Source organism: Drosophila bipectinata, chromosome 2R, assembly GCF_030179905.1.
Source record: "Drosophila bipectinata strain 14024-0381.07 chromosome 2R, DbipHiC1v2, whole genome shotgun sequence".
Lineage (NCBI taxonomy): Eukaryota > Metazoa > Arthropoda > Insecta > Diptera > Drosophilidae > Drosophila > Drosophila bipectinata.
In genome coordinates, this window is record NC_091737.1 from 9,051,152 (window position 1) to 9,079,023 (window position 27,872).

General features: G+C 41.3%; 3 protein-coding genes across 5 annotated transcripts; 2 read left to right on the forward strand and 1 right to left on the reverse strand.

The window, feature by feature from the left end:
- The first annotated feature begins 823 nt into the window (after window positions 1-823).
- wrapper lies at window positions 824-5,533 on the forward strand. Of its 2 annotated transcripts, XM_017235198.2 has the most exons (5): window positions 824-1,140; window positions 3,283-3,768; window positions 4,495-5,004; window positions 5,064-5,198; window positions 5,256-5,533. In XM_017235198.2, exons 1-5 carry the CDS (start codon window positions 969-971, stop codon window positions 5,450-5,452), a joined length of 1,500 nt encoding a protein of 499 aa, XP_017090687.2. In that variant the 5' UTR covers window positions 824-968; the 3' UTR covers window positions 5,453-5,533. The 2 variants fall into 2 exon arrangements, with proteins under 2 accessions (XP_017090687.2, XP_070134623.1); XM_070278522.1 differs by lacking the exon at window positions 824-1,140 and having other exon boundaries at window positions 3,626-3,766.
- An 846-nt stretch (window positions 5,534-6,379) lies between these two features.
- On the forward strand, window positions 6,380-18,950 carry LOC108121276 (protein amalgam). Of its 2 annotated transcripts, none has more exons than XM_017235282.3 (7): window positions 6,380-6,438; window positions 9,207-9,346; window positions 14,057-14,272; window positions 14,340-14,662; window positions 14,889-15,446; window positions 15,511-15,703; window positions 15,766-18,950. In XM_017235282.3, the coding sequence occupies exons 2-7, from the start codon at window positions 9,283-9,285 to the stop codon at window positions 15,921-15,923; spliced, it is 1,512 nt and encodes a 503-aa protein (XP_017090771.2). In that variant the 5' UTR covers window positions 6,380-6,438; window positions 9,207-9,282; the 3' UTR covers window positions 15,924-18,950. The 2 variants fall into 2 exon arrangements, with proteins under 2 accessions (XP_017090771.2, XP_017090772.2); XM_017235283.3 differs by having other exon boundaries at window positions 6,407-6,438; window positions 9,228-9,346.
- Window positions 18,944-26,940, reverse strand: babos. The gene is made up of 3 exons (XM_017235285.3): window positions 26,417-26,940; window positions 19,516-19,719; window positions 18,944-19,447 (listed from the first exon to the last, which is right to left on the reverse strand). The coding sequence occupies exons 1-3, from the start codon at window positions 26,475-26,477 to the stop codon at window positions 19,119-19,121; spliced, it is 594 nt and encodes a 197-aa protein (XP_017090774.2). The 5' UTR covers window positions 26,478-26,940; the 3' UTR covers window positions 18,944-19,118.
- Between the last annotated feature and the right edge of the window lie 932 nt (window positions 26,941-27,872).

Sequence of the window (27,872 nt, forward strand, 5' to 3'; positions counted from 1 at the left end):
TTTCATGTTCTCACCAAATTAATTGAATTAATTTGATGAAATTGTCTTTTAATTGAAAACTATCGCATTTCGCGTTGTTTTCGAAAGAATGCCCCCCCTACATATAGAAACATAAAATGGTCAATTTTTCGAGCAATTTATAAAGAGATCTGGCTGGACAACAATGAAAATATATAGGAAGTTAATTTTTGGAGAAAACTTGAATAATGCACTTCCGCTGGAATACTCCAAAAAATTTGATCTGAATTTGTAGTTATTTTTCGGAGGAGAAACTCGGTCCCTTGGACATATTGTTCCCCAAATGGTAAATGCGACTGATCCGATCACAATGATGAATTCGAAGCTGGTGAGATGACTGGCCGGCAGACGGCAGGGTCGGGGACGGCGATCCATTGTGGCACAATGACATTTTATCTCGGAATATGCAACAGCAGCACGTTCTCTGAAGCGGAGAGTGTAATAGATCAGCGGCGGAATCTCGATTCTGAATCCGAAAACTACCGATGCGTGGCCCATGCAAATGTTCTTGCAGTGTGGGTGCATCTCACAGATACATTTACAGCTACAGCTACTCATGGATCCCATAGCCATTGCTTATGTGGAGCGAGGGGTGGGAAGAAAATCCCCTTGGCGGCAACTAATCAACCGGCATGCCATCCACACAAGTGCTGGGCTTCTGTCCATCGTCGGCTTCTTCATCGTCGCCCCCGGCTTGGGCATCTTTCATTGTCTGAGCTTCACAGTATCTGTGTGCGATCCAATCTTTGGGTGAGTGTTGGTGTGGCCTAGGGGACGCTGGCTGGCAGTGGCTTCGGGACCAGCTCAAGCGATCAGTTCAAAGTTGATTTTGTCGCGGACCGGAGCAGACCGTTCTAATTCCGACACGCGACCGTGAATTATAGAATTATCAAATCACGGGCTAATTTAATTTAATATATAAATAATACTCTAAACATATAATAACTAAAATGTTCTTAAAAAAGTGCTCTCTTGTTCTGTGCCTGTGGGTGGGCGTTATCCTTGTCCGGGCCGAACTGGACTTCAACAACGATCTGGCCAATAGGCAAAAGTTCAAGAGCATACCCACTACAGTGAAAACCTATGAGAACGACACTGTCCTGCTGCCCTGCACCTTGAATAGTAAGTCTTTATCTAAGGACCTAGTTTAGGTGCATTTTTAACGATTAGGTTCTCTTGAGGGGCCTTGAAACAGCCACCAGCAGCAATTGGCCATAACAATAAGATTTAATTCGATTGAAGAAATGAGCACACAATGGCACAAATGGAGGTATTATCCGACAATAATAGCGCCCAAGGGAAACCAAGTCCAGAAACGGATTCTATTAATTGAACGCTTAACACACTTAGCAGCCTATTGATGCATATGGTACATACTACTACTACTATACCATACAAGTTCTCTGGGCCCCTCCCCGAAAATCAGTCGTTGACTGCCCATTAAAGGATTATTGACAGTTATTGCAGTTATTGAATCTATAAATAAAAAGGATTAAACAAGTTTTAAGAGATTGAAGTTTAAAATGATTATTAAACAATTATCTTTTAAAATACTCACCGATCATAACGCCAAAGAAATTTTCTTCTTTTCTTAGGGCACTTTTCCCCTGAACGCCATCCACATTATACACCAAGACCACTTCATTGGCTAAAATATATTTATACATAAAATATACATAAACATATTTTATATTACAAACATATATTATTTTTTAAGTCACTCACCTAATAATCGATTGATCCGCTTTGCACTTAACTCAAATGCTTGCAAAAATTTCGTCAGCCAGCAAACACAGCTGCGTTTAAGCGAAGGATTAGCACAAAATAAAACAAGCTGTTCTTTCTGGACAATTGTTTTTGTAAGCAGTGCACCGAAGACGCCTAAACAAACAGCAAACAAAGAGCATACACAAGATTAAAGACAAAACTTCGATTATGCTTATGCACTAATGCGGTAAAATCATATCAATGTATTGGGGTGCCGACCACTGATTTAGTAAGTACCCATGTAGTTATCGACGAGGTAAGCACTTACCCAGGGCTAATCGCTAAATCGAATAGACTAGGTGGTTCGACGTTCGTTTACTATAGGGTCACTTTAGTAAGTACCCATGTAGTGATCGACGAGGTAAGCACTTACCCATGGCCAATCGACACCTCCAGTTCTGCAGGGATACTACTACTACTATACCATACAAGTTCTCTGGGCCCCTCCCCGAAAATCAGTCGTTGACTGCCCATTAAAGGATTATTGACAGTTATTGCAGTTATTGAATCTATAAATAAAAAGGATTAAACAAGTTTTAAGAGATTGAAGTTTATAATGATTATTAAACAATTATCTTTTAAAATACTCACCGATCATAACGCCAAAGAAATTTTCTTCTTTTCTTAGGGCACTTTTCCCCTGAACGCCATCCACATTATACACCAAGACCACTTCATTGGCTAAAATATATTTATACATAAAATATACATAAACATATTTTATATTACAAACATATATTATTTTTTAAGTCACTCACCTAATAATCGATTGATCCGCTTTGCACTTAACTCAAATGCTTGCAAAAATTTCGTCAGCCAGCAAACACAGCTGCGTTTAAGCGAAGGATTAGCACAAAATAAAACAAGCTGTTCTTTCTGGACAATTGTTTTTGTAAGCAGTGCACCGAAGACGCCTAAACAAACAGCAAACAAAGAGCATACACAAGATTAAAGACAAAACTTCGATTATGCTTATGCACTAATGCGGTAAAATCATATCAATGTATTGGGGTGCCGACCACTGATTTAGTAAGTACCCATGTAGTTATCGACGAGGTAAGCACTTACCCAGGGCTAATCGCTAAATCGAATAGACTAGGTGGTTCGACGTTCGTTTACTATAGGGTCACTTTAGTAAGTACCCATGTAGTGATCGACGAGGTAAGCACTTACCCATGGCCAATCGACACCTCCAGTTCTGCAGGGATACTACTACTACTATACCATATAAGTTCTCTGGGCCCCTCCCCGAAAATCAGTCGTTGACTGCCCATTAAAGGATTATTGACAGGGGCAATTAATTTTCAAAGGGGTTAACAAGATTACACAGAAGTTACATCCGAAGCCCACGGGAAATAAATGAATGACTGTCGTTAAGTGACATTCAACCAAATCTTCAAAACAAATACCCACATAAAAGAATTTGTTTCTCAAAATGGGGCCAATAAAATACAACTTGATGAGTTCTGTGTGATTTATTCTCTTTTTTATTCCCAGCACCTTTCCGGTATGTTCGCTGGCACCGGGACGATCCCCCAGTCCCCCTGGTGGATTCCAGACATCCCGATATCCCGAAACCGGATCGCATCATGCTCTGGCCCAATGGAAGTCTACAGGTGTCCAATGTCCAGTCCAGCGACACGGGCGACTACTACTGCGAAATGAACTCGGACTCGGGACATGTGGTCCAACAGCATGCCATTGAGGTTCAACTGGCCCCACAGCTCCTTATCGAGCCCGCTGATTTCACGGAGCAAAGGATCGGGGCCACCTTGGAGGTGGTGTGTGAGGCCCAGGGAGTGCCCCATCCTGTCATCAGCTGGCGTTTGAACGGAAATCCCCTACAAGCCCAGACCAGCACCGGAAACAGACAAAGCCTAGTTCTTGATATAAAGTCCAGGAACCAGGCTGGGCTCATAGAGTGCCTGGCCAGCAATGGAGTGGGCGAGACGGCGGTTGGCAGTGTCTACCTTCATGTGTTGTGTAAGTAATCCAATCCTCCTCAGAATTTTGAAATCATAGGAATAGCCTAATGGCTGACAGCGAGAGCTATATCTTTGCCAATAGTGATCCGATTTCTAAGCGGAATACCTTAAACGATTTGGATCGCTTCTCCATCATTCTACATCAAAATCTAGAGACAATATTTTTTTAAAGATTTTTTATGAAAATTCCTGGGCAGCTCCCTTCAAAATTCGAAAAATGCAAGAGATGGCAGTATGGCTCACAACGAGGGCTATATCTTTGCCAATAGTGATCCGATTCTTGAGCGGAATACTATAAACGATTTTTGGATCGATTCTCCAACATCCTGCATCAAAATCTAGAGACAATATTTTTTTTAGATTTTTTGTCAAATTTCCTGGTGAGCCCCTTCAAAATTTGAAAAATGCAAGAAATGCCAGTATGGCTCACAGCGAGGGCTATATCTTTGCCAATAGTTATCCGATTCTTAAGCGGAATACCTTAAACGATTTGTGGATCGATTCTCCATCATTCTGCATCAAAATCTAGAGACAATATTTTTTTTAGATTTTATTGTCCATTTTCCCCTTTAAAATTTGAAAATTTTTCGTAGAGGCCACTACCGAAAGTCATTTCTTTGCCCAAATTTTTCCGATTCTTCACCCCAATATCATAGAAGATATGTAGACCTAGTATCTGTCAATTTGTTTTGAAATCATTTAATATCGTTGTTTTCATTCACAGTCACACCTGAGGTTAGTGTGTCGCAGGCTGTGGTGTACACCAAACTTGGCGCTCGTGCCCACCTGGAGTGTCTTGTGGAGGCAGCCCCCACAGCCACCGTGAAGTGGTTCCATCACGGGTTGCCGGTGGCATTGGGAGCCCACTCCAGCAGTCACGAATCGGAGGTTCAGGCGAATCGCTCTCTGGATCACTACGTGAATGCAGTCCGTCACCTGTTGGTGGTGAAGAGCGTGCGGAATGCGGACATGGGTCAGTACGAGTGCCGAGCCAGTAACCAAATTGGCTCGAAGAGCGGCAGTGTCGAACTGACTGGTCGCCCGATGCCCTGCGTGTTCAAAATCAATCCCGGAACCCAGAGCTCTACGTCCCACGGGCTGGTGTGGCAAACGGAGAGCCTGCTGCCCATTATGGAGTTCAAGCTGAAGTTCCGGCAGATTCCCTCAAACAATGCCACTCGGTCCCTGCGAACCAACTGGACAGAGCTGACGATACCGGCTCAGGCCACCAATGGTAAGGTTTAAGGCTTGATTGTCTGTATAAGAAATTATATATTTTTTTCTAATCGACAGGACTCATCTACATCACCACTTATACGCTACATGGCCTGCACCCTGCCAGTCTTTACGAGGTGTCGGTCTTGGCCAGAAACAGCTTTGGCTGGAGTGATAATAGCAAGATAGTACGCTTCGCAACGGGTGGTGAAGGTAAGATGGCCAATGATATACTAACGATCCCCAAACTATACATAATTTATACCCCAGTGGAACTGCCCAATTACTCAACGGAATCGGAGCTACAAGAAGACTTTGGTGATGAAGACTTCCACAATGAAATCACCCAAAGATCAGAGGTTTTGTCAGCCAGCATGATGTACAACTCGGGTTCGATATGTGGGCACGATATCAGTTTATTAATTTATTCCCTATGTCTAATAAAATTATTTATAGTCTTGAGTTAGGTTTATCTATAAAAAATATACAAATTTTGTACTGAACACGAGTTACACACTAAACCAAATAAAAACACCTTTTCATATAAATTCTGACTAAAAGATGGCTTAGGTCACAAGTGATTCACATTTTAGAAAAGGTCTGTTGATTCAGAAGGAAGCAGATAAGATTCATTGACGCTAAGCAACATTATAATACTTTATCTGTGAGTAAGAAAAGATTAATTTAAATTCATAGGTGGTTTTCCCCAAAAAAATGGTAATTCAGGAGAAATTCATTAAAAATTAAGTAACAAAGTACCTATTCTACGAAACAAAATCAAATATTGAATCAGATGTTACACGTAGCAGTCACACTGCGTATGAGTGATATTTCAGAGGTTTAAACTTTAAAGTAATACGTGATTCAGGCCTAAACGAATATGCCTTTTAAAATTTCTAAAAGGGTACATCCTCGGTATAGGGCTTCCTCTTTGGACCAACAACAACAACAAATGGCACTGACATTGCGGGCAGCTAACGCATCTTTTTGGCCGCAAGCCCCGCTCCCTCCTGACCAAGTACCATCACTCTATCGGCCCCAACTCTGAAAGGCTCTCGCGGAAGGGAACGAAACGAGAATGCGTGCAGGCTTTTTACCTTGCCGCCCCAAGCAGTAAGAGAAGCACTTGGAAAAATACTCCAAAAATATATACATATACTATGAAGAACTTTTATATTAAAATTAAAATCTAGAAACAAAAAACCCTCTTAGAAGTAATAAAAAAAAATGTTTATAAGTAGGGTCATTGAATTTTTTTCAGCGTATGGAGAGCCCTGAGAGAGAGAGAGTTGCGGCTCGTTGGGGCCATCGCGTTGGGGCCGTTCCATTTACCATTTCGTTTCGTTCGCGGCGCTTTCGGGCATCCCAGCCCGCGAACCGAAAGTGATTTCAGTTCTCAATTGAACAGCTTCGCGTACGGTTTCGAGGAATTCCAAAGCGCCAAAACAAAAAGGTCTCCATACATGTCCATAACTTCAGCCCACTACCCCGGAACGACCTTAGATTTAAGGCACTTAAAGACAGCTGTAAACGTTTTCAATCGGCCTGGCTAAAACGTGTAAAAATCACTTAGGACAGGGCTTAAACGCTTTCGGAAAGCGTTACCAGTGCAAGTGTTAAATGTTACTTGAAATACGAAAATCTTTACACAAATCGGGAAAAACAAAAGACGTAAAAAAAAAACGTTTTTTTTTTAACGCTTTTTAACCGAATTTTTGTTGTTGTGGTTGGCGGCGGCAGCGGCTTTCGTCGGTCGCGTCGGTATCTGGGGAGCAGCTAAAAAACCAGTTTTCCTCCTCTAGGCTCTCGGGCAAAATAAATACGAAACTAAATAACAATCTTGAACGCATCGCATCCATTCTGTAACTGGCCCTGAAAGATTCGAAACTCAAGGAGCCATTTCGGTCGATGGTCTTTGGCCAGCAGAGTCACAGTCTAGCGATGATTTATAATAATGGCCCAGAGAAGTACTATATTTGTGTGGCAGATGCTGCTGATGCTGTTCCACATCTTCACTTTTACTCCCTTATGCCAAATTCGTTTTGGCCAGAAACAAGCAGTTGCAGTTGCAGTTGCAGCAGTGGCAGTCTCTTTCACCTTCACTCTCCTTTGGCAATATCTTGGCTGCAAATTCTATAAATATGTGCAAATATGTAAAACAGTTGTCGTTGTGCCGGCAACAAAAATACACCCAAAACCAAAGAGGAGAAACCGTAAAGGACAGGAGAAAAAATAAAGGTGGCCAAATGAAAGCGAAAATGCAAATGAGGGCTATCGAAGATGGGGCTACTGGCTGGGGGGCTAGCGGAAGAATCTCTAGAAGATGGAAGATGGTAGCAACTGGGGGCCAGCTGCTCCTCGTGGAGAGGGAAGTGCAAACAAATGCTGAATGAAAAACACAATTTTTTCTATACAATCGTGTTTTTATTTACACTATTCTACGCTATATAGGAAACTCAAAAAAAAAAAGCGAAAAACAAAACAGAAAAGTTTTCAATTCGATTTGTGGCAGCAAAGTGCAAGCATTGATCCCCAAAAGCCAGCTGCAGCTGCTCCCTCTCAATAGGTATACCCCCTACTCCAAAACTCGCACACACAAGTGCACCCCGATAGTATCTGTGTGTGTAAACTTGGAGCGCAATGTAAATAAACAAAGCGCCAAAGACACAAAAAACAACAACAATCAAGGCACTGATTTAAAAAGAACCAACAAGAAAAAGAAGAACCAAGTTTGCACCTTTCCCTCCTCCGGGGCGTCCCTCCGATTGTATAATTGATAAACAGGCCGGGTCGGTAAATTCTGTTTTAGTGATAGTTATAGGGGGGCTTTTGTAGCCTCTCTGCTAGAGGAAGGTGTCAACTCTCGGGGCCTAACACACACCTATTGTCGTACTTGCCGGCCATACATATATCTGAGGTGTCGTTTATTCAGATGACAGTCATAATATATAGTAGTAGTGCTGGGAAAACTCTGTTGCACAAGCGAGTGAGAAAATTTCCGCTCATTAGATGGCTTTTGTTCAGGGATGTTAGTTCTATATGATCTCTATTCATAGAGAAAGAGTAAATATCCTGACCAACAAAGCAATTACTATTCCCATAGCTTATATAAGAGCATCACTTCGTCGCCTATTTCCTACCAGCTTACGAAATTTTTGAAAAACATTTTTTTGCGAATGCATCAGCTATGGATTATGATCATCAGACATTGCAAAATTGTTTGTTTTATGAGTCGAGCATACAAACAAATTATACCAGTACGCATATATTGATATACAGATGCAGATCGCTATTTGTTTGTGTGTGTGTGTGTTTGAGTTATGCCCGCCATTTTGCAAACAACAATTTTTGTTTTTTTGGTCGAATTTTGGTCGGTCGCTGTGCAGTTGTAAACGTTGTTTTTTTTCATTCGGGCTGTACAATTTTTTCGCATTTGCACATTAATTTATTTATATGCATAAACATTTGCATGCTATTCGACTTGGCACACCCTGACCCAACACCAAACCCCCCCCAGAGCCCCCACTTCGACCCACTTTACTGGCCGGCTGGCATTGAGTCAGCCCCGAAGAGCAAAAAATACAGTCAGATCTATCATTCAATAGCCATGTGGCATGTAATAACTTTAAAGCTTGAAAACTATTTTAAAAATAACTCTTAAAAAAACACATGTTATTTATTATATACCTTTTGATTAGATATTAGTATTATAGTATTTTCTATTGAAGTAGTACTGTCCAAAGAGAGAGCGGTACTCGGTGTGAGCTGCAAATTAGCCAGCATCTGTGGCAGCAGTGGCAGTAGCTAGCAAATGGCGATTTTTCGCATAGAGATCATAATATCTTCAAGATACAACTTATCGGCGGAGAGCAAATTACGACAAGATACACGGCTCATACGGGGCCCATACAGCTTGCATAACGCGGCCAGGCGAATGGGCAATGTTTACCCACCGATCGGTCGAATATTTTAACCCCCCCTCGGTAATGGCTGCAAAAAAAATTCGTTTGTAGTTCGCGCTTTTCTTTGCATTTTGCCACAAGTCAATTAGAAGTTTCCGGCCAACGACGCGGCTGGCATACAAAATATACAAAATAAACGATAATCGAAATTAAGAAATCCCACAACTAAATAATTGTAATTGTTTCTTTTGTCGGCCTTTGCGGCTCCCGATCGGGAATAGCGAATTAATCAAGTACCAACCAAACATATTAATTGCAGTTAACAACCTACCTCCGATAGCTCCGAACCAAAATCAAAAAACAAATCGAAAAAACGATCATCAGAGGCAATCAACATGATCAGGGCGAAAGACACAACATGGCTGCTACTCATTTGTCTATTAATTGGACAATTCTACGGTAAGTCAAGGACTCCAGTTAATGAACTATAAAATCAAAGAGCTAATTCGTTTTGATTCGAATTAATTACCACCAAATTGCCTTTTATCGAGAGCTCCATAAGAGGCAGTTCCCAGAATTCCCCAGTTAATAGAAGTCAAGAGTGGTGGCGTATACGTAATATTTAGTCTTCTCTTTTATGGCTGCTCTTAAAGATAAGAAAGTGCAGCAAGAGTACAAGAAATTGTCTTTAAAATAATAAAATTCTATTTTAAAATTATTATAGGTATTTGGGAGACATTTTATTCATTTATGTTGTTTCCACGTTTCATAAATTTCAGCATACATATTTTGAAATATTTTTTTTGGAAATTATAATCTTGGGTTGGGTTATTAATTGATACCATAAGACCATAACGCTTTTGAAATTTTAATTTGTTTTGAAAAGGTTGAGTTCTTTAATGACTCTGCTGCGGTTCAATGGGTTTACGTAAGTTTCCAGAAATTATGAATTACTGAATGTCGGACGAAAATAAGTATGAGCCAAGTTAGCCTACATTTCGACCCGCTCACACTCACACATCTGCACAGAAAAGCTCCAGATATGGAAAGGTGTGTGGTCTAGAACCACGTGCGTATTGCTTATCTTTTGCGTAAAATGAACTCACAGATACACACACGCACACACTCGCAGATAGTCTCACGTAGACTCAGATGTAGGTGCCAGTTGAAAAAACAACAAGCATATCTTATCACCCACAGAGAGGGAGAGAGCGCCCACTTATCTCCACACACTTGGAAAGTTAAATTTCATTCGCTTAGGAATTATGGCGCAAATTGCTGATAACGGTTAACATTCCATTTCACGTACCTCGGAGCGTCTGCACATGGAACGTTGGCTTGGAAACTTTCCCCCAACTCCACTCCCAACCATTCCCCAAAGAACCCATCATTTCCCCCTAGACCTCAGAGCCTAGACTCTATCCGGGTGCCATGTGTTTCGATATACACATATGCATGTGTGGATAAAAAATAAAGGGAATAGGCCCCAACGAGTAGAATAAATATTTGCTATGCACGAACTGTTCTGCAAAGAATGGCATTTTGATGTCGAATATTTGCTCGTAAACCTCCGACTTTGTTCTTCTTGTTTTTTTTGTATTCCTCTATCTGTACGTGAAACGCCCCCGGTGTTTTAAATTATCACATGTCCCAGGGCATAGGCCATGATGTTTTGTTTTTTCCACCGACATTAAGGAATATTCCAATATTTACAGATACTATGGTGGTCTTTTAATTAAAACTGAATTCGATCCAATTTTAGCCATAAGATAAGGCTGCGGATAACCCGGAATGAACCAGCACATATGCCAAAAATAAGCCTGAACTTTGTATTCTCCAATATCACATATCTCCCTATATACTGAATGTAGCTTCTGGCCTGTTGTAAATATCCAAGAATGTTTGGCCTACAAACAAGCCGAACAATACAATATTTCATAATGCTCCTCCTGGCAGCCAAACAAAAATATTTGTTTTCATGTCTATTTCACTCTTCACTTGCAGAAGTGGAGTAGATAATGACTTGGCCCTAATGGAAATTTGGTTTATTTACATCGAAAACATGCCTCTTCAAGGTTAACAAGACCCGAGGGATCTAATAAAATAATTTTCTCAGAATTCAGCGATAAAGTGATTACTCCAGAATGCATATATGCTTTGCTGACTAGTGTTGTGCTTTTCGAAAACAGCCGAAATACTCAAATTACTCATTCGTTCGCCTTTTTCCAAAAATAAAGATCGCATAATAAATCAGTGATTGGATCAATCAAAGTTCTCCAGAGGGTGCGGAGCGACTGCGTGGCCCCACCCAGGGAAGGGTAGACGTTGAATCGATTTGCCGATTCAATTGATTTCAATTTAATTTCCCATTTTTTATGTGCCTGTATTTTGGCGGGTGTTTGTTTCATTTTATTATGTGTCTCTATGCAAATTCATGGAATTGAATTATGTACAAAGACAGTGGAAATTGTACATGGAAACTGCTCAAGGAAATTTGATTAAAAGGAACCTTAACCCTAATAACCCTAACATACCAAACAACCAATGATTAAGACATAAGCTTATCGAATTATAAAGAAAAGGGTTTTACAAAAATTGAAGTTCCTGATATAACTGAAGAGCTTCAAGACAAACGAACAGGATCATCATCTAGTATCAATTACAAAAAAATCACGTTATTGTTTATTTTAAAATTAAATCTAAATTTAAATAGCTTCTTCCACTGTACATATATTTCCATTCTCCCTTGCAAATCTAACCATAGTTCTGACATCTGAAACTCGCACAATTCTAAGCACTTTTACGACCCCACATCACAATCTGACTTGCTCCATCGGGCCTTAGACATGACATGTCGATTAAAGAATTTTTTTGCCTCCCCCCCAGTTGGCTTCTGCTGACTTGACCGAATTGGGATGATGCTACGTTTCCTTTCCCAGATTTTGAAAATCTTGTGCATTTAGGATTGGCAAACCGGCGGCAACTAGATGCCATCATTTATTTATACACATTTCATTGACTCAGCAGACTTGGGCGAGGATGTGTCGATGTGGGCCAGCCATTCTACTAGATTTGTTTACTTATTGACCCCATAACTCATCCATAGCCACATATATCAGATCCACCGTACATACAGTCTTATAGTGAGTCAGAAATTAATGAAAGCAAAGACGATCATGAATGCGATCGAAAATCTTGAACTGAATCTTCAATGGGAGTTATCAACGAGGTGCGGTCGCGACTACACCCGACCTTGCTGATACGATGGAGTATATTTAATATTGGCGCCTAGTACAAGGAATTCTCATAAACGAGGTTCCGTACTTGCACTGCACTTTTATTTGAAATGTGGGACAGAGTAATAAAAATTAAATTGCATTCTGAAGTAGAAGAAATTTCCTCACGAGCTGTCAACAGTTAAAATGCAGTCATTAAAATATGCACTTCATGCTTAAAAAGCAAATTAAAAATGTAATTAAGGAACTAAATAAAAAAGGGGATATCAAATAGCAAGAGTTGTCAAAAAACCCCAAACCTAACAACTATGCAAAGTATTCCAAACAATCCCACGCCAAGGGGCTATTGCATTCGAACATGCCTTCATCTGGCCAGGAATGCAAAGCCATCAAAGCTGGCCGAAAGGAAACTGAACGGAATGCGACAAATTCCTGGCGGCGACGCCCCAATGCCAATGCAGGCCACAAATGGCCATTCTGTATAACATTGAACTCGAGTTTAAAGGGGAAAAGGAGTGCCAAGATGGGGATGGTAGCGGAAATGGAAATGGAGAGGGGCGGGAGTCTGGACGGGGTCCTGGCGCCGCGACATCCTGACGCCATTGTTCCACTCAGAACGATTGCACAAGGGAGAGACAGTGGGACAAGGCACTGGGAGAATAGCTCATCCATCCATATGGATGAACTTAAGCTAAGTGGACGTTGTTGTTTCAGTTGTTATTTTTATTGTTGTTGTTGTTGTGTTGCCGTTTTTTATTTGCAACCCCCGACATCGATCCAAGGACAACGGATGACGCATGTGAGAGCCGTCCCAGCCCCCAGTCTCCACCCAGTCTGACCTACTTGCAGACAACAATTGCGTGAAGCTAGGAGAAGCCTGCTGCAATCCCTGGATGCTGCTTCTCCGAATAAGACTCTGGCCCTGGACCATAACCTTGACACAAGCCCAGACTGCAGTTTTAAGCCAGTTATGGCTCAGATCTCAATCCCCCCTGCTGCTTTTGGCCAACTAGAGTCATTTTCTTTACAATTTATTTGGTTTTGTTTTTTGTGGAGTGGCCCAAACCATAAACGGAGCGTCGGTCTGCGGATATAAGGAGAGGTCGTTGGATAAGATAGCTGGCTCCGAGACGCAAGTGGTTACCTTAAAGAGCTTTTATCGACCATTGATAACGAGTTTAAGCGACTTGCGTAATCCCGACAATATCCATCATAGCCGTATAGGAATGATGGCAGTGAGTCACCTAGTCTCGTAGCCGTTAGAAACCGCATATGGCATGTAAATGATTATTGGCTAATACATAAAAGATCACGGCCGGAAAGAATTACTCATACAATTAGCATATTCTGTTACGGGGTGCAGCCAGGAGTCATCATTCAAATGGGAAATGGAAATGAACATTCCAAAATCAGAAACCCTCCTCGAGGTCTGCGACTCTTCTGGGTATTGCGCTAATTTACCCAAGGCTTAGAGTGTTTTTTTTATCTGCCATGCATATCTCCTCTCATATCTCGTTTTTTATCTCAAAGATTAGTTCTAGAGCTGAAGGAAGTATTTTATGGGGGATGAACCGTAGATTTTATGCTGCATACTTTTAGGGAAATATTCTAGAACCTGCTGGGTTTCCATAAAAATTGTGACTAAACGCAAATATTGAGAGTAATGTATTTGCAAATATTGAGCCGGTTATCTCCCCTAGTTCCTGTTGGAACTCATTTCCGTTTCAGAGCCATATAGTCGAGTTCTTTGTGGCAAAGACCCCTCATGATTGGAAGCAGAAGTTACAGTGGATGTTGTGTGATTTTTATCAGTTCCAATTAAGTCTGGAACCACTCAGAGGCCTGTCTGGCTGACTCACTGCTGCACCTTCTCTTGGGCCATTATTTCAACTCTACTTTGAATTTAAACACGATTCTTTTTCGATTTTTTTAGTACGCACCCATGCAACGCCGATAGATGACTCTAAAGTTGAATACCAGGATGATGACTACGCTTACAGTGATATTGATGAGGATCCCATAGAGGACGAAACTCCTCCAGTTGTGGACTCGCCAGCAGCACTTCCTTATTTCGAGGAAAACGACCTTCGGGTGGAAGCCAAGCCGGGCGATGATGTGGTGCTGAATTGTGATGCCCGCAACTTTATGCGTAAGTTGAACTAATCAATCTACTAATTAAAACATCTTAATTAACAAAACTTAATATTTTCCCTTAGTTAACAATGCTATCATGTGGTACAAGAACACCACAATGATTGTCAATGGTAATACTGCGGTGGTGCCTCGCTTCGAGGCCATGAAAAACAATTCTATATTCCTGCAAAACGTAACTCCGGCGGACTCGGATAACTATTACTGCGTTATCCTGCCGCAGAACGTTCGACAGCACACAACTCTGAGGGTGGGCGCCCGGCTGTCGATCCTCTGCGACGACCGTGACATCACGGATCGATCGCAGACGTTCAGGCAGGGCGACCACCACAAGCTCGAGTGTCGAACCTATCTGCCCGGCGAGCCCACAATCAAATGGTCCTTTAATGTATGTATGAAATGCTTTAATCCTACTCATCCTAGTCACATTCAAGATATATTTGATAGTTTTTCAAGATCAACTTCGTTATCGCACTGATATACTCGGAGTAGACTTGAAAAAATAGCAAATGTTTCCGCATATTTTTGTTATCATTGTATCTTTTAAAGATTGGATCTATCTGACAGCTATCTCTATCAAAAAATGAATCATATTCTTAATCTTATTATTTCAGGGTCTTCGCATGGAGTCTTCCCCCAGTGATGAAGAGAAAGGAGTCATTGTCCTAGACAACATCGACGATGTTAATGCCGGCGTATATCAGTGCCTGGCCGACGATGGCAGCCACGATCCCCCACATGGCATGGTTACCATCGATGTCCAGTACAGCCCCAAGGTGTCCACCCACCGGCATCATGTCAACACCGAGGAAGGCGGCACTGCGGAGGTGTACTGCAACTATCGCGCCAATCCAATTGCCAGGAGCTTCTTTGTCAAGGATGGCACAACCATTCAGTTGTCCGAGAAATACTCTCTATGGGACTCTGTGCACAATGGACACAATCGCACAACGCTGGTGGTCCGGAATGTGGAGGGCACCGATCTGGGCGAGTATCTGTGCCACGTGGAGAACGCCATCGGCTTCAACGAAGTGAAGGTGCACGTCAGCTACAAACCGGAGACGCCCCAGTTTGAGGACATGAAACTGGAGGGCACCAAGGTGACAATGCACTGGCTGGTCAGGAGTCTGCAGCCATTGTCTGAGGCCATGCTGGACTACAAGCTATCAGGGGTAAGCTGGGGGATTCCATGACCTTTCATGTAGACGGATTTTGCAATCTCGATCTCCATTTCAGTCCTACACTTGGAGCACAGTCTCGGTGCTGGAAACGCATCGTCATAATCAGACTGGTGGCATCTGGAAGATCACGCACCAGCTGGACTTGCCACGACGTGGCCTGTGGCATGCCCGTGTCAAGACGAGGAACCCCTATGGCTGGTCTAACTTTTCGCCGGATCACGATTTCACGATCCAGGCCGATGGCGAGGGTGAGTCAACATAAAATTAAGTTCCCCAACGAAATCGCATATAACTTGATGTTTTCCGTCAGATTCTTATGAGCCCAGCGATGCGGATCTGCCACCGGATCAGATAGTCCAGGCCGGCATCGGTCTGGGCGGTCGAGGAACCGCGTCAGCCCTCGCCCAAGCGCCCGTGGGTGGCGTTATCCTAGCGGCGCTCCTGCTGCGCCAGATCCGCCAGCTCTAAGGCCGCCTTAGCGAGGACATGGAGGAGTGTACATATGTATTTCCGGATTACTCAGCTATCGATGGCATCGGAGCGATAGCGAATAGCGACAGCCAACGCAAATAGGAAACAGAAACAAAAGTATTCTAATTATACAAACAAAATGCTAATGCGCGCCTGCTAGCCTGGGTCAATGCTACCCATATATAATGTTAATGCTATATCGTACACGCTGGAGCGATCGCCACTAAAACATTTGTGCCAAGCAAGGAGAAACTGATACAGAAACAGAATTAAATTTAATTTAGTTTAGCTAAAGTTAATGTTAAAACGAATCGACATTGGGCCGTGGATGTGAAATTGTTGGATTAGGACACAAAAACTGCGAAGATCGGTTGAAAACCGAAGAAAAAAAAAACAAAAACAAACCTTTTGATTAACCTTAGATGTAATATTTATTTGTTTTCGTATGTATGCATGTAAAAGTTGGCACCTTTTGAGGACGAGAGAGAGGAGTGTAGAAGCATCCTTGTTACCTGAAGAACCCGAACCGAAAACGAATACAGTGGCGAGCAAAATTGAGTGTATGTTCACGACTCAGACTTTCGTCACCCATAAATTCATATTCACACAACCAAATCCAAAAATTTTTTTTGTTTTCTATTAATTATTTAATTCTTAATAAATTCTGAGCAAAAACAATGATGATAAAGATGAATTCGAGGAGAGATAAATTAAAAACGAAAAAAACCCACATAAACTCAATTTTGCACGTTTCAAAGAGTTTTAATTTCCAAAATAATATTAATATTTTGTCCAAAGAAATTTATTTGATATGACTTCCTGCACGCGGCCAGGCATGTTATCTACCAAAATTTCTCTTACATCTTTAGGAAAGCGTATCCATTCAGCTACAACACGCTCCCAACGGTTGCCCCTGTTTGATGCACCTGTTTCGTACTGCCTGAGCCGTCTTTTCATGATTGACCAAAGATTTTCAATCGGATTGAGGTCGGGACTTTGTTCCGGGGTTTCATTTAATTTCTAAGGTTCCCTTCCAAACCATTCCTTAACAATTTTCGAAGTGTACTTCGGATCCCCATCTTGTTGAAAAACCATTTCTTTTCACAATAAGCACATTTTTCAATAAAAAATGTCCGAAATGAGAAGGAACAAGCTCCTAAAGGAACACTAAAGGATGCTTCTTTGGCTATCATCAAGAATGTTAGCGAATGGACTGCTAGAAAAACACTGCGACACATCGGATATATTGCAAGTGTGAAACACAAACAAACCTGCATTATCCGATAAAAATATTACAGCGCGATTGAAATTTGCAAGGGCACACAAAAATTGGACCGTTGACGATTCAACGTGTTATCTGGTCTGACGAGTCTAAATTTTACCCTTTTCAGTCTGACAGAAAGCAATATTGCTGGCGTAGACCCGGAGATCGAATCCAAAGACACCATGTAAAAGAAACTGTAAGACATGGGGGTGGTGGTATTATGGTTTGGGGATGCTTCACATGGTGGCATTTTGGCCCTCTACAATTAATAGAAGGTGTTAGAAAGAGGACTACCTAAAAAACTTGCAGACCAATCTTCCCAATTTTATTGAAAAATGTGCTTATTCCGAAAAGAAATGGTTTTTCAACAAGATGGGGATCCGAAGTACACTTCGAAAATTGTTAAGGAATGGTTTGGAAGGGAACCTTAGAAATTAAATGAAACCCCGGAACAAAGTCCCGACCTCAATCCGATTGAAAATCTTTGGTCAATCATGAAAAGACGGCTCAGGCAGTACGAAACAGGTGCATCAAACAGGGGCAACCGTTGGGAGCGTGTTGTAGCTGAATGGATACGCTTTCCTAAAGATGTAAGAGAAATTTTGGTAGATAACATGCCTGGCCGCGTGCAGGAAGTCATATCAAATAAATTTCTTTGGACAAAATATTAATATTATTTTGGAAATTAAAACTCTTTGAAACGTGCAAAATTGAGTTTATGTGGGTTTTTTTCGTTTTTAATTTATCTCTCCTCGAATTCATCTTTATCATCATTGTTTTTGCTCAGAATTTATTAAGAATTAAATAATTAATAGAAAACAAAAAAAATTTTTGGATTTGGTTGTGTGAATATGAATTTATGGGTGACGAAAGTCTGAGTCTTGAACATACACTCAATTTTGCTCGCCACTGTACATTTCTAAGGTGACAAGATCTAATCTATTAGGACTCACACCCCAGAGAATAGAAATTAGAAAGAACAGATTAAGATCTAGGGATCTTTTTAGGATTTGTACTTAGAAACTGAATCGTATTTGTAACTGAAGGGGCTTAGGGAGGGAATCAATCGAATGGCAACCGAATTATTTTATAAACTAGACCAAAGCTTAGACATACATGTATAGTATGTGTACTATAACCTACCACACCCACATGCATATGAACCACATCAACTCAACGAAACGATCCAGAATACATACATATACAAATCAAACGAAAGGATTATGCTTAAGAAGACCTCGGGCTTGGCTTTACATTTTCGTCCTTTTGATTCTGCTACAATACCTGAATGAAATGAAAGAAATATCGCCATAACATGCTGACCATATACACTATACGTATGAGTAATCAATTGTGAATGTAGAAATATATATTTTATATATATTTTATTTAAGAATCATAGCCTAACATTAGAGCTGATCAATAAGCGTGCCAATTGAAGCAATCAAGCGGATATGATTGCTCCACAAAATAAATCAAAAAATCAAAAACAACACAAACGGAAGTTCCATAATCAATGTTTCGACGAGGACCTGATTTCAAATGCCGACCTTAAAGCATACACATAAATATAATATACACGTATATACCAAGAGAATCATATATATATACTATAATGATATATTATTAAAGCCAGTGTCTTACATAAATATTGTAATTTTCGTTGAGTCCATGTTAAGTAAAATTTAATAATGAAGTCCAAATGGATTTGGCCATGATTTTTTTAGCTGGAAATATTAAACAAATTTTACAATTCTGTATACTTTGGTTCCTTTTTTTATTTAATAAATAAAGTTGATTTTGTGTCTTTAAAAATACAAAAATTTACAATCAACAAAATGCTCATTTTCCTGTGAGAATAGAAGAGTGGAGAGTGTTTTGAAGAGGGCACAGATCTCTGCCAGCGTAATACTAATCCTGAGCTTAAGCTAATGACGACCGGCTCCCAACAGTACCATGACAGATCCGAGCAGCGTCCAGCCCATCAGACTGCAGGCCATCGCGCTCGACGCCGAAGTTGAGCTCTCCGGTACAATGGCATCCAGGGAATGTTCGGCGATGACCACCTTTGTTATGACCTCGGACCTGGAGGGTACGACCTCGCAGCGATAGGAGCCGGCATCCTGGGCGCTGGCCTTCAGGATGGTCAAATCAAAGTTGGGATCCAGTTCAAAGTTCGGCTGCACCACATTCTTGCCATTGGCAATCAAAGTGTTGCCGAAGTACCAAAGAACAACCACATTTTCTGCACTTAGCACTGAAATACAATTAATTTATGTTAGTTTTTTATATATATTTTTTTTTTGATTTTATGGCTATACTTACTTTCAGTTCCCACATCGCACTTGAGTTTCAAATCCTTGCCGAGAATTCCAGTCACAGATGCCGTCTTGCTGACCCTCTGCAGGGAAGTGGGGGTCGAGTCCTTGGTCTGGGGGCTGGGGGCACTTTGGTCGTCACTCGAATAATCAAAGTCATCGTCATTTTGCATGGGCTCATCATCAAGGTTGGATTGTGGATAGGAGAGTACTGTAATATATTTATAAATAGTTAGTATTTTTATATCATGAAGACCTTAGGATCTAGCTTAAAAGTATGCAACGAATCTGTCTGAATTCTAGTCTTTTATTTTATATTTTTTTGTAGTTTCTAATAGAATAACTATTTCTTTAGAACAATTATCACGCTAAGAAATGGGAAATCTTTAAAAAACGAATCCATTTAATGGATAATAGCTGAAGATCTTCTGTAATTATAGATTGTTTATCCCTTGGGGGCTAGCCCATGGGGGGGTCAGAGCAGTCATCGCATTTAGTCGGTGGGTTAATTAAGAGAAATTAAATGGAAATCGAAACCAGCACGGCCCAGAGTGCATTAGGCCATCATAATACAGTTATATTTGTTTGTGTTTGTATTTGTATTTGTGCTTATCATTTTCGCAGCTCAAATTCATCAGAAAAAAGGGAGGGCTGAGAGGGCTGACATGGCGGAGAGGTGGTGGCATTAAAAGACAGCTGCACCGATGATGGGTTAAATTAAAAGCCAGACAATTCGCATTCACGTTCACTGTTTTTCCACCAATTCTTCAGTCTTCATTCTTCCCCCACCATGCCACACACACGTACATACATACGTAGACACTCGCATGTGTACAAACACACATATTTTGTCGAAAACATTTTCGGTGAAATGGGGTCACATGAAAAACGAAAATTAAAATGAGCGAATGGAAAGAGAAAACAACAGCGCCTAACCTAACACTCCCCCTCGATTTGTCCACGTCTCTGCCTCTTTTATGCAGTCGCCCCCCCTCTCACTCGATGTATGCCGCTTGGTCGATCGCCGCACCCACATGTGACGTGCTGACGGCAACAATCCACAGCAACAACAACCATTAGAAATTATAAAATTTTTAAGTTAAAGGAAAAATAAATTTCGTAAATATTATTTTAGTTTAAATTTTAATCTTAAGGTTTATTAACAAATGATTTAAAATATTTTCTCAGTGTACCAAAAAACACAAACAATCATAAGAACGGCAGCATATTGGGCCACTTTTTGTTATTTTTTTTTTTTGTTTGGTGGTGTCACCGTTGGACACACAGAACTGAAAAGCATTTCACAACAATGTCCATTTTCATAGTGCCAACTGCAACACACACCCTCCCTCAACACACACCAGAAAAGGGACAGTTTGGTTCGGTGATTGTGAAAAGTTTAAATATACATTCTGGTACATTTATTTTGGCCGCTTTGGTCGCTCTGTGTTATGGCCACTTCTTCATGCGGAAACAGGAAAAATGAAAATTTTTACAAGCTCCAAGTACAAACAAAATTCGAATAGAGCTTCGAATTTCCACTCCAGAAATGCAATCCCTGGCGATCGCTGGAGTTCCTTTTCTTGTACTCCTCCTAACCGAAACCTCCAACTCCTCGAATGGCCACCTCCACCTCCTGAAGAGAATTCCCGAAAAAAAATGCACATTCACTCACGCATTGGCTCTTTGTCGTAAACTTGAGCCATAAAAGAAATTTATTCTTGTATTTACATTGAAGCAGGAGACACCCAGAACCCCACCGAAGCCAACTGAATTTATGTTGGACGGACGCCTTCCGCCCCGAATAAAAAAACCAACCAACAGCCATTGAACCGGGAAGATAAGGCCCGAAATGAACAACAATCGCAATGAAAGTTTATTTGCAGATTTTTTTTCGAAAGGCGTGATGGTCTGGATCGATGGTCTGGATTTTTGACTTCCGATAAGCATAAGCCATAAAGAAACAACTCGAAAAAGGAAAACAAATACATTGTATTTCAGGAATAAACATTTTTTCAATGTATTCTCAGTCTTGATAGCGGATATTTTGAGGATTTTGTTAAAAAGAAAAGGTTATAACAAGTAAAACTTAAATTTAAAACATCCTCTGCATTTATAATTCCATTAATTTTAATCTCCCGTCCCTTTTAACCTTTAATTTTGGGTTTACATCCTCCCGAAATGATCTTTACCCGGGATTATGTTTGCCTTCATGTTTTTCTATCTCCAAGAGATAACTTGGCCAACTCCATTTTAATTACTACTCAGAATTAGACCAACAACAATTTATCATAACCATGATTCCGAAAATAAAAGATAGTAGGGAGTAGGGAAAAATGCATTTCAGCTAATAACCCCAAGCCACAAGCCACCAGCCACAACCCAAAAGCCAAGCTTGGCTTTAGTGCCCAGTCACTGCCCCCACTCCCGGGACCGAGCCATTTCTCCACCCCGGGAATGTTGGGAATCATTCAAGTGCAGCACTTTTGTTGCCGGGTTTACTACCTGTGATAAGGCCCGGAGGAAATTAAGAGCCAGTCCCGGAGGGAGCGAGCTCTCTGATCTTTGATCTCCTTTCCGAATGTTTTCAGGTTTGTCCAACCACCACTCTCTCTAGCATACACTTGGAGAAATCAACCGAAAATATAGTAATTATTTTAGTTTAAAGTTTTCAATGTCAATACCATTTTTTGAAATTAAATTCAATTGAAAATTAAGCCAATTATCTGGACTGTTCGGGGGAAAACGTTGTGGCCTAATGAAGTTACAGCAATTTTTTTTAAGTGCCCTACGTGACTGACCAGTGCCAGTTCCCGACCCGGCCCAAAAGGGACGCAGGGGCTGCGTTATATGAGCCGAAAATTGTTTGTGTGGCAGGAAGGAGATGGAGGAGATCGCTTCACTTCAGTGTTAGTGAGTGTATCTGTGTGGCAGAGTGTGTGGCAGATAGAGACATGAGGCGAAGCGGATAATGATAATGGCATTCGGGTTCTGTGAAAGCGATCAGGTTACGGCCACGCATCGAGAGGAGAGGACCTCATAAAGTGACGACTACCTACGCATCGGCCACTTTCAAAATTGGCCAGGAGCTCTGGCGGAGGGGGTGAAGTGCAAAGTGGGGGAGGGGCAGGAGGGCACAGGGGCAGATGTGCAGCATTGACAGATGCCGAAAATAGCAAATTATTCGCAAAACCATCGAGCGTGTGTCGGGTCCTGTCGAAGGGATTGCAATCGATTTTGGAATTATTCGTTTGCCGACAGATGCCCGGCAGTTGGTGAACCAAAAACTAATTGAGTATTTTTTGAAATATTTTTCTAAAACGACTGAAATATGCAAATAGACCTAAGAAAGCCGCCACTGGGTTTCTTTTTTCTCCATTAACCTAATCGATTTATTTCAATTTCCATTTGTTTGATCCCCCATAATAGTGTTGGTCTGGCTGTGTGGCATCAAGTGGCTGCAATAAATTTCGATTTCGATCATAGAAATCCAAACGTCCAGAAGCACTCACGAGCTTATGTGTACTTTCTTTATATATTGTATGAGTATGTATATGAGTTTCCAAATAGAGAACATTGATTTCACTTAAACGATTTTCCATTGCGCCCCCCGATCTGCCAGAATAAACAACAACAATTTCTTATTTCTTCTTCTGGCACAACTAATGTGGTGTGTTCCACTCCTCCCCGGGAGTCTAAGAGTGGGTGCACGTGTCTGTGGCAAGTGCCTTGGGTTTTTGGGTTCTGAATTGTGCGGGCGCACTGCCAACTATATAGTTTCTCGATACTGAAGACGAGGCGCGACTCAGGCTACGCCTAGCGCATATTAAGATGGTCCGAGGCAGGGCTCGTGTTTTCCACTGAGTGCCTTCTAATTAATATGCGGCACTCCTTTCTGGTTCTTGCCCCATTCATCCAAGTCGCGTTCTCTCCACAAACTATTTTCGGGTTCGTTTCGATTTGGGTTATTTACTGCCATTTGTCTTCAAAGCCCTAAACTTGGACTTCGTATTCGAAAAGTCTCAATTGAAATTTTAGCACGAAGCTGATAGGAATTTTTAAAATAAAAAAAACTTGACAAGAGGACCGTAAATATTAACACTAACAACATACATTCTTTGGCGGCAAAAAAATTGAATAAATTGTTTGATGTCTAGCCGGTTTGGAGACGAGGAATTTCAAAAGATTGCAAAACTTATTGCAGGAATGTGTACGCTATTCTGAAAGGTATTTTTAAAGAATGATATTCTTTAATAATTAAGAGATTAAGTGATTCTAGAGCTCAACCATAAACAACGCTCTGATTTTTCTGAAATATAAGCAACATTCCTAAGCTTTTAAATAGCTGACATGCCTGGATTTGTAATGATTCCAAGTACTTTGTATCAGAATTATGGCCTTCCACTTCTTCTGCACGGATCGTAAATTCTGGAAACATTTCTATCCGTAGAGTCTCTACCCGGAGAAGCATCTGCGGCTTTATTCGCTTTTGACTTTGACTTGTGGCCGGCCGCTGAATCAGTAGTTGGGTTCTCCATTATCGTGCCGATCATCAGCAGTTTTTATATGCATGTTCAGCTTATACATACCAGTATACATACAGAATATTGTATATATTCGTGCCCCACTTGAATGGTGCAGCACCAGCAGTCACTCCGCCCCTGGTTCTGGAACCCGCACTCGGCGGACAACTCATTCAGCGACAGGCAATTCGCCAGCAACGTTAAGTAAATTGATTCTTTAATTGTCGAGAATTGGTTACGAGTTGGTTTAACTCGCTTTTGCCGGCTGTCGCTGAACCGGCACTCCCGCTCAGCAGCTCAGCACCCCCCTTGGGTCCACCCACTCCATAATGCCCCCATCTGTTGCAGCAGCAGCAGCAGCAGCAGTGGTGCCTCGGATGCAAGTCGAATCGGAATGGGTATGTTATATGCCAGTGAATACCAGGCCATGGTGAACAGACAACATCGACTGAGGATGAGTCAGAGAATCCAAAATAAATGCCCGGGCCGAGCCGAGCCGGGCCGAGGAGGAGGAATTTCTGCACAGAACAAGGGCAGGGCCCTCACAATATGCCACACCCTCACCTCATCGCCCCAACAATGCCCCTCTGGTTCCCATACCGAAATCTTTTTTTATGCTTCGCGCTTCTCGATGTATTCGCGGTCATTTGATGCCTTCTTGCCCGGGCATTTCAATTCGCACCAAGCAGGCTACAAAATGCCATGAAATTCAATCCTCCGAAACAAACCTTAAAAAAAAAAATGCCAGCATAAAAAGCAAATAACAAAATCACGAGAAGACTCTCAAATTCTAAACAAAATATTTTTTGGAAAAAACACTGAATGGGCTATTATAGCTTTTTTTGAGTGAATCTTTAGAGGAAAATGTTTCTCTCAGTGATCCTCATTGATCATCAGTTAGACTTGTTGTTTACCCATGTCAAGCCCAGTCGGACAACTATGGAATATTAAGCAAATATGTTAAATACAGAGTGAGCAAACATAAATTCCTGGCAAAACATGTCAGCAGATCAGTCGGAGATGGTCCCAAAGGAAACTGCCATTTCTTAGGAGGTAGGTCTTCCACCATTTCGCAATCCAATCAATCTGATGATAATCGCATTGTTTATGGATTGGGGTAAGCAAACAACAGGGAAAAGGGTTCCAGATTCCAGGTTCCAGGTTTTAGGTGATCTCCCTACCGACGACGACGACCAATAATGTTCTCACGCTTCTTCGACACGCTTTTTACGGGCTACCTAGAATTGTGGTGAATCGAGGGGCTAATTAATACGAGAACCGTTGGCCCCTGAATTCGATACTCCCTAACCTAACCCTCCAGGAACTCCATTTCCCTATTGATCAGAAAACTCGTAGAATTGTTTTCGCTATTTAGCCGCTGGCTCATTTCCTGGGCGCACAGACAATGGTCGAAGTTGGAATAATTAACAGCCGTAACCGATTCGGAATCACAAATGGCAAACAGCAAATGGCAAATGGCACACACCTATGTGTGTGTCTATGTGGCATACCTCCCCTCTTTAGAGTCATCAGCTATTGAATGGGCCGGGAAAAACTTGAATGTACTCGGGACGACGGGACGACGCCATTCATCTATCGTGATAAATAACTGAATTAATGTGACGGCCTTTAAACAATAAATTATTAAGCTAACTGTTCGAGTCTACTCAGTGCGAAATGTGCAAAAATTACACAACTAATAAAAACATTAGAGATTTACTACACGTACATAAAAAGTCATTTGAATAATGCGGAAACCTGACAAGGTTTGCAAAATGTCATCAGACAAGAGATCATCTATGATTCACACTTTCCTGGGAATCCTAATATTTTTGTCCAAAAAACATGTGATTCATTTATTAAAATTTAAATAAAAGATTATTTCAAAATTAGTCATGTCATCAGTGGGGTTCCTATTAATAGGCGTCTCCTGAGTATGCCATTTCGTAATGATCCCAAGAGATCATAAATATCATCCTAAAAGATCCAAAGATTAATACCCCATTACATGATGATTTTTGTCATCTTTTTTTTTTACAAGTTTTATTCCACACTGATAACATTATTGGGTTGACCTAATCAATCTCCCATATTTATTTTGTCCGGGTGCCGATCAGTGGAACAAATGTAGGTCAGAACCGGTTTAAAACATTCCGGCAACGACATTATCATCTCGACCAGCTCACGCCCAACAATCACAGCGATTTATAGTGAATTCCTATTCCAATTCCTGTACTTCAGATCTCCGTCCGAATCTGATGCATTGCGATCAGTCTGATGTTTTTGGGGTCGCCCTCCCATTCCCACACCCGTTTCGATTAGATTGTGTAGGGATCGGGGGGAGAACCTATGATTGCATCAGGTTTAACCCCAGAAAGCACTTACCCGTGGAGCTGCCCACGATCAGTAGGAGTCCGGCAATTAGGAGGGCTCTTCTGGACATCATTATTCTTTATTTGATAGTTGTATATATAAAGTTCTATATAGATCTAAGTGCACTGGCCAACGTTCGTTGGAAAAATATATGTATCCGGTAGAGTCTTGGCTTTTTGTCCAATTATGGAAAATCTGTGTCACCTGGGGCACTATTGATTTCTGCTGATCTTTTTGGGTTTTTTTCAGAAAATTATGCCCTGTAATTACTATGTTGACACTAAATAGTTTCAATTTCCGGATAGCACAGTCAGCACTTTTGTAGAATTATCTGCCTTTTGTGATTGATTGGATACTTTTCGTGCTTTCTTTTATTATTATATACTTTTTCTTTTTATTTAGATTCAACACGGGCACACACAGAAGATCACAAGAAGAATTCTTTTTTGAATTTCAGTTCAGTCTCGATTCTGCTCAGTTTGAAATTCCGTTAACAAACCGTTCGGGGCAACAGTGGATGTACGATTGAGGGGCTACCAGTTCTCAGTCTATGTGGCCAGCCAGTTCAGCCACTTTAACAGCACCACGACCGAAAGAGAGCGCTCAAGAGAGAGGGAAAGTGTGTTAAGAGAGACTTTTTGAGGTGGCGCGAAAAAAAATGTTATTTAAAAACATTCTTGCCCGATGAGGGGTTGTATTTATAGAAGGAAAGCATTTCCTGGCCATAAATATGAATTAGCGGATGTGGACCGATGGGTAAGAGGATTGCGATAAAAAAAAAATAAAAGAAAAATGAATATCCAAAAGTTGCCAAATAAAAACGTGGTGCTCCGGCAAGCTCCAATTAATTTACAATTAAGAAGCAAAATGCAATATCGTTTTGATTATGCCACATGCTTGAGCTAAATTCCTGCAATTGCTGCACAGCACATGCACGTCCATATGTGTGTCCACGAATTGCGCTTTTTTTTCGCTCCGCGTCGAGTTACACTCGTCGGTAAGATTCGCGGAAATTTATTTGCATCCCCCGGAGACAATTTGCTTGATGCAATTGCGGCTTTTTCTCAGGCCGGCAATAAAGTCAGCATGTGAAGCCGTGATTTCCTTGCGGCAGACCGGGAATGGCGGCTGATGACTCCCCGAAGTTGGGGGGCAAGGATTGGAATATGGAATTGCTCCATTGCAAGTTTGTTTATTTCCCAGTGCCCGTTGAGATGACGCCTACATCGCCAGCCGAGGAGAGATACAGATACTTGGCGCAACAGATGCAGATACAATTTATGAGTGCGACAGCGACCGCATTAAATGTATCTACATGCAACATTTGCACTGTACAAACAAACAAACAATTAAAATTAATCTACGAGCATAAAACAAAGTGCATTATGCTTTACACAGATACATATCTTTGTGGATACTGCACTGGAGGAAAAAATATTGATCCAAAATTAAAAGTTAGGTCTAAAAA

Coding starts and splice junctions, on each gene's coding strand:
- wrapper (XM_017235198.2), top strand. CDS start 969: ATGTTCTTAAAAAAGTGCTCTCTTGTTCTGTGCCTGTGGGTGGGCGTT. Junction 5,005..5,063: donor ACCGGCTCAGGCCACCAATG/GTAAGGTTTAAG, acceptor TCTAATCGACAG/GACTCATCTACATCACCACT. Junction 5,199..5,255: donor CTTCGCAACGGGTGGTGAAG/GTAAGATGGCCA, acceptor TTTATACCCCAG/TGGAACTGCCCAATTACTCA.
- LOC108121276 (XM_017235282.3), top strand. CDS start 9,283: ATGATCAGGGCGAAAGACACAACATGGCTGCTACTCATTTGTCTATTA. Junction 14,273..14,339: donor TGATGCCCGCAACTTTATGC/GTAAGTTGAACT, acceptor ATTTTCCCTTAG/TTAACAATGCTATCATGTGG. Junction 15,704..15,765: donor GATCCAGGCCGATGGCGAGG/GTGAGTCAACAT, acceptor GTTTTCCGTCAG/ATTCTTATGAGCCCAGCGAT.
- babos (XM_017235285.3), bottom strand. CDS start 26,477: ATGATGTCCAGAAGAGCCCTCCTAATTGCCGGACTCCTACTGATCGTG. Junction 19,720..26,416: donor GATCGTGGGCAGCTCCACGG/GTAAGTGCTTTC, acceptor AATATATTACAG/TACTCTCCTATCCACAATCC. Junction 19,448..19,515: donor GTGCGATGTGGGAACTGAAA/GTAAGTATAGCC, acceptor ATTGTATTTCAG/TGCTAAGTGCAGAAAATGTG.